General features: G+C 31.0%; 1 protein-coding gene across 2 annotated transcripts in view; it reads left to right on the top strand.

Annotated features, from left to right (window-relative positions):
- Nucleotides 1–1,558: 1,558 nt before the first annotated feature.
- LOC106464075 (ubiquitin carboxyl-terminal hydrolase 46-like) overlaps nucleotides 1,559–6,237 on the top strand; it is a 49,637-nt gene continuing 44,958 nt past the window's right edge. For both annotated transcript variants that reach the window (XM_013924186.2, XM_013924185.2), the window contains exon 1: nucleotides 1,559–1,867. In XM_013924186.2, coding sequence (XP_013779640.1) covers nucleotides 1,865–1,867 — 3 coding nt within the window. In that variant the 5' untranslated portion in view covers nucleotides 1,559–1,864. The remainder of the gene's footprint in view (nucleotides 1,868–6,237) is intronic.

The following is a 6,237-nucleotide window of genomic DNA, read 5'->3' as shown; positions in this document are numbered from 1 at the left end:
AAACTAGTTTATTCTTTCTCAATACAACTTTGCAATACATTTAATTTCCACAGTTATCACGCTATAACTTAACAAACGCTATAATTCACAACGAACAACACAAGCGTTCGACCCAACTGTCCGTCTCTATCTCTGTCTGCAATTCAATTCCGATTCAGTGTTGCCGTCACTTCTTGGCGGTCTTATATACATGAATACCGCATATCTAGTAAACACTCGAGCATTCACGAACTTTCGAGAATATGACGTGTTACTAGGGTCACGTGACCCCCGCTGTCGTAACAGTGGTAATGTGGCAAAGAGTTTCGGCAGCATAAAAATACTTGGAACACTGAAGGATGCTTTTAGGCAGTCAGACACTATCTGGGGCCTGTACTGGTGAGGTACAGAAACCACCTGTCCCCATCAATAAAGTTCTTCATCAAAAATATCAGGATTTGGCAAATCTTCATTGTACAAATCTATAGCCCGATGATATCAAGAATAGAAAACTCTTATGTGAGTTTTGATGGAATAAGATTCTGAATTGAGTTGCTTGCTTTACATGTGCATCAAATCCGGAAGAAAGATTACTGATAATGTGCCAAGAAAAGGAGTGGTTACTGTTTTCTTAAAGTAATCCTCCACAGAACTATATACTGCATTTGCACTTTGTGCTTGTCATTGATTAACTCGTGGCATGCTAACATTAATATTAGATTTGTTTGCAATATTACTGCTGTGCTTGACCACACGGTGTGAATAATTATCGACAGTGCCTTGCTAAAATATTCAACCCTTGCAAAGTTTCCACATTTTGTTGCCATCTGAGCTTGCAATCATGAAACTTTGAAATAGGACTATATTTAAAATCTACACAATCTACTCCAAACTGAGAAAGCTAAAAAATCAAGGTGATGTTATATATAAGTTAGATTTTCAAAGAAAATTAGAATATTTTGAATTGCATAAGTATTCAATCCCTCTGCTTCGGCAACCCAAAATCAGTTCGGATGCAAAATATTAGTTTAAAAAGTCACAAAATTAGTGTAATGGTCTTTATCTGTGTGTAGATGCAAAACTTAATATATAATGTCCGTATGGTCATGGTCTGCTGTAAGTGAGCAGATGTTTTTTGGTGTTTTTTTGTGTTACAGCAAAGCCCCATCGGGCTATCTGCTGTGACAACGGAGGGGAATCAAACCACTGATTTTAAATGTTGTAAATCCGTAGACTTATCGCTGTCCCACCGGGGTACGGGCAGGTGTCACCCTACTTAGAAAAATATTGCTTGTTGGCGCTAACATATATTTTGCAAATCTCTCTCTCTCTCTATATATATATATAATTTATTTAGAGAAATTATTTGAAAAATATTGTATTGAAATTAATATTTCTTGTTTTATTTCACTGATTAGAATAAAATACTTTATTCTATCAATAACAAATTTTAATTTAATTTATTTATTTTTCTGGAAATTCACTAATATTATCTTTATAAGTATTTGTATAAAAGTTCATGCTATAACTATCGTACAAATACTATATTATATGATTACAGGAGCGAGTAATAATCAGCATGTATTTTTAAAGCCCACTGTTAAAAAATAGTAGCTTTCTTAGCTATTAACATTCTGTTTTAAGCACCGCCACATAATAAAATTAATTAAAGTGTTAATTTATATATATGAGATTTTTTATCTATGCCAGTATTAAGGATTCTGATCTCGAGGTTGCAGAATTGAAACCCGTTGTGTACTTAGTGTATTCTAGTTAGGTCAGAAGTGTACAAAAAATTTGGTACATCTAAATTTCACAATGTGACGATTTGTTGACTAATCTCCAAGAAACATTCAACAAATCGAAAACAAGCTCCCCCAGAAAAATGGTTTGTACATATTTTAATAATTTCTCTTCGAAATATTTACTTTAAGTAAATTATGTATGTTATTGCAAGTGACATGTTTTTAATTTTAGTCAGGTCGGTAGCCTACAACACTACTGATCGTTAGGTTAAACGTAAATAACCCTAAATCGAAGTGGTAAACTGAGCATGTCAAGTCTGTGGCAGGAATTACTAGTTCAACAACACATTTAAACTCTTTCCGCATTTCGTGATAACAACAAAACTTATGATATGATTTTTTAAAACTTTTAATATATTATTCACAAAATAAGACTATGAGCTCGCAGTTATGATAAGGTATTGGTACTACTAACAGTAATACTAGTTAGACCATTTTGACCTGTCTTATTTAATGTTTTTTTTTATTCTGCTGCAGATGATCAGTACTACTGTTAATTGATTTAAAGAGTTACTAATATATTTAAAAATAATTATTAAATTTGGCATCAGTGAAAAACACCAAAAACATTTAAATTTGCTAAGTATATGAAATCTTATAAAAATAATTTCTGCAAGTGAGGGAACTTAAGATGTTGGTTTGGCATATATCTAAGAGTTTGGTTACAACTTAAGAACCAAAACTTATAGATTGCCTTATCTGACCAGTGATGTATTGATATAGCACTTAACAAATACAATTTATACATTAAACAGTTCATTAAATGATGAAACTAATAAGTTAATTATATTAAAGAAAAGTATAAGAAAGAATTGGTTTCCTGTGTTGCAGTGGTTTAGCTATATTATAATGAAATATAGCTAATAAAGGCAACATCAAATCTGACCAATACAAACATATAAACATGACGATAAGTAATCATGGGTAAAGGGCCTTGTTGGGACTGGATATAGCAGATGTAGTGTGTTTGACTTATTATAACATATTCTTCTTTGCTTTCACTCATAAATTCCTAGAATTCTATAACCTATAACTATTTTCAACTTTAATAATTGCATTTAAAATACTGCAATCAGATTTCAACTTTAAAATTTATTTGACTCTATAGCTTATAAGATTAGATCACCTGCAAATCAAGAGGCATTTTTTTATTAAATACTTTCAGGTTTATTGACTCGCTTGTAGTCTGTATGTTTCTGTTTTTATTACTTAACTTTTGTTTAGTTTACAGTAATTTCTATTTACAATGAGCTTCTTTAATGGACTTCAAACTTGATCATGTTATTCAAAGTAAAATGCAGTTATTTCTGTATATAAATCAATGGTTGGGCCTCATTTATATATATATATATATATATAGTTTTGGTATCCATATATAAAAAGCTGATGTATTATCTTGTGTGAATGTTAAGATCTCGTATTTTCTCTACAGAAAAGAAAGAGGCAATCTTATTGATAACATTTTAAAAGGTAAAGGCCTTGATTTCTTGTTACTGAATTATAAAGACATTAGAATGAAAGGACAAAAGTTTAGATTTGTACGAGACATGTTAGGCTCCATTTAAAAGTTTTATTTTCGAAAGAGGGTTATTAACTTATGGAATGAGTTGCCACCGGTAGTAGCAGAAGACAACACCTTGCAAGGTTTAAGATGGGAATTGAGGATGTTCTGAAAAATAAAGGATGAGTTTTAATTTTTACTTATTCTTGGAGATAGGTGTGCAGGAGCAGACTTGAAAGAGTAAATGGTCCCTTGTTGTCTAGTTGTTGGTTTATCATTATGACATTGGTAACCAGCTTCATTAACATCTTCAGCTGTAATGCTGCCAAACCTAATTTGTACACATTAATATTACCCAAGATTTTTAACTAGTCATTAGCCAGCTAAATTTTCTGATAGCTAGATGAAATTGAGACAAACTTGTCTGTTGAAAGGATTCTTACCAATCAGCAAAATATGCTATTCATTAGGCAAGGCTTGTTGGGATCTGCATAACTTTTACCCATACAAATCTTATCATTTCACATCACTGGTAATAAATCATGATTTAAAAGTTGTTTGTTGCACATTGTGTTTTAGCTATTCATATATTTCACAAAATATCCTGATAAATCAATTTTGTTTGGTTGTTACATCAAGTAGAATTACAATAAAATGAGTTAATTGATAAGTTAGAAATAAACTTTTGTTAGTATATAACATACTTGATTTTTTACATTTTATTTTAAATTTAAGTATTTGTTTCATAACAAGATGAAGCTGCAAGCAAAAACCTATACAATGGAAAGTAGCTTCAGTAATAAATGATGCAAATTGCAACATCATTAGTTTGTGTATGGCACCTCAATTCTACTAAAGTTGCCTTAGGTTTGTGCAAAGCAGTGGACTGTTGTTATCAACTGGCAGATAGCTACTTGTTACCCAGCTAGTTGTATAGATGCATAGTTGGTGATGAGTCAGCAACTTAGACTACATGTGAACCTGGCATACAATTGTTAGACATTTGAGAGATTAAATTTTTTCCCTATTTTAATTAAGAATATTTGCTATGGCTCATTTGCATTTGAATATAGTATTTCTAATTGCTATAATTTTTTTTTATTCTGTTACTGCTGGCAACCATATTCTTTGGAGCCCTGGACATTACTATGTTTATTAAGCTATCCATCAACTGTTTTTTCTTTTTGTTTAGTATCTCTTCATGATTGCATCAGTTTTGCTTTAATATATCAAAGGCACATACTTTTTTTTCATTTTAGAAAAATATCACTTATCAGTTTATTTCCACGATGACCTTTTGTTATTTAACTTGTACAGATACCACCAAAACAAATTTTTGTTTGCCACATTTTACAACACAAAGAATTTGTGTCAAAAGTACAGTGTAGCCCCATTATAACGCGATCGTTGAGGTCCATAAAATGTCATCGTGAAACAAGCGGAGTAGTGCTAAATCAGGGTTTTGTAAAGATACACTTAAAATATTAAAAGTTATTGGTATGTAAAGTATAATGAGATCGGTCCCAGGGACTGATCCCGTGTCGAAAGAGTTAATGACCCATTGCGTTATATCTGAATTTGCATTAAATCGGGGCACGTAAATTCGGGGTTTCACTGTATGTGGTGATTTATTTACTTTATTTTATTGCAGGTCACAGGTATCATGATAGGTAAAAAATTAATTGATCATATTTTACAACTGCTTACCAAGGTTTAATTCTATTAAGAATTTCAACTTTAAATAAATATTAAGTTATGAGGTTAATAATGTAATGGCATTATAGTAGTTATAGAGTAAAATTGTAAAACTTTTAAGAGGAGGTATTGCTGAATTATGATGAGTGAGCTCAAGTTTCTGATACAGTTGTCAAACTCTCTCAAATGAAAATGTAAATTTTTATTCAACTTTATATATATTATCTAAGTTTTAACTTCTTAATTTCAAAAATAAATATAAAAAAATTCTCAATATTTTAGAATTTTCTAACACAGGAATATGCTCTCTTAAATAGGTTGAGAGCCACCATGTAGTAGAGCATACATATAAAAGAGCGATAGCTTACAAATTTATAGATAACAAATAACTTATATTTTTAGCCATTATGTATTGAAGATAAGAAAACTTTATTTTATAGGCTTAAAAATACATTTAATATGAACCTGTGGATAAACTCTGCTGATAATTACAGCTAACTTCTTTTTAAACTACTGTGATTGTTGTTGTAAATATGGTAACACTTACTACTATAACTATTATGAACAAGAATATCTAAGAATGGCAAAACGGGCTGTTGTTCACATTCAAGAGCAAACTTTACCTTTTAATGATTAACCTTTTGCATCCAGGCCTAACTCTTTTATGCATGTCACATTTATTGTTATACTCAAAACTTAACCAAACAAATTAATTATCAATGTATGTCAATAAATTTTGTATAAAAATTTAAATTTTAATTCAATTTTATATATATTATCTAAGTTTTAACTTCTTAATTTCAAAAAGAAATATTAAAAAAGTTTTCAACATTTTATAATTTTATAATATCAAATATAGACTGCTGTAGTTTCCAACCAATTACACACAAACTATGTAAGCTGTTGCCTGCAACACACAAAGATGCGATACCTTCCACACAGAAAAGTATGGTTATTTATGAATTCTCGTGCCACTGTGAATGTCAATACGTTGGTCGCTCTTCACAAAGATGCGATACATTCCACACAGAAAAGTATGGTTATTTATGAATTCTCGTGCCACTGTGAATGTTGGTACTTTGGTTGCACTTCACAAAGACTGCAGGATAGAATTAAACATGTATCCACATCCATTAGAAATAAGAGTGTGAAAGAAAATAATTTACCGTGTCGCTCCTGTAAAACAAATGTTCTACCACCAAAATGTGAAACAGCGATTGGCCAGCATTTACTGGTGAACCCAACTTGTGCTGATAA

The sequence above is a fragment of the Limulus polyphemus genome, unplaced genomic scaffold (assembly GCF_000517525.1).
Source record: "Limulus polyphemus unplaced genomic scaffold, Limulus_polyphemus-2.1.2 Scaffold1555, whole genome shotgun sequence".
NCBI lineage: Eukaryota > Metazoa > Arthropoda > Merostomata > Xiphosura > Limulidae > Limulus > Limulus polyphemus.
Note: the sequence above shows the minus strand (reverse complement) of the source record. Positions and strands in the feature narration are given on the sequence as shown.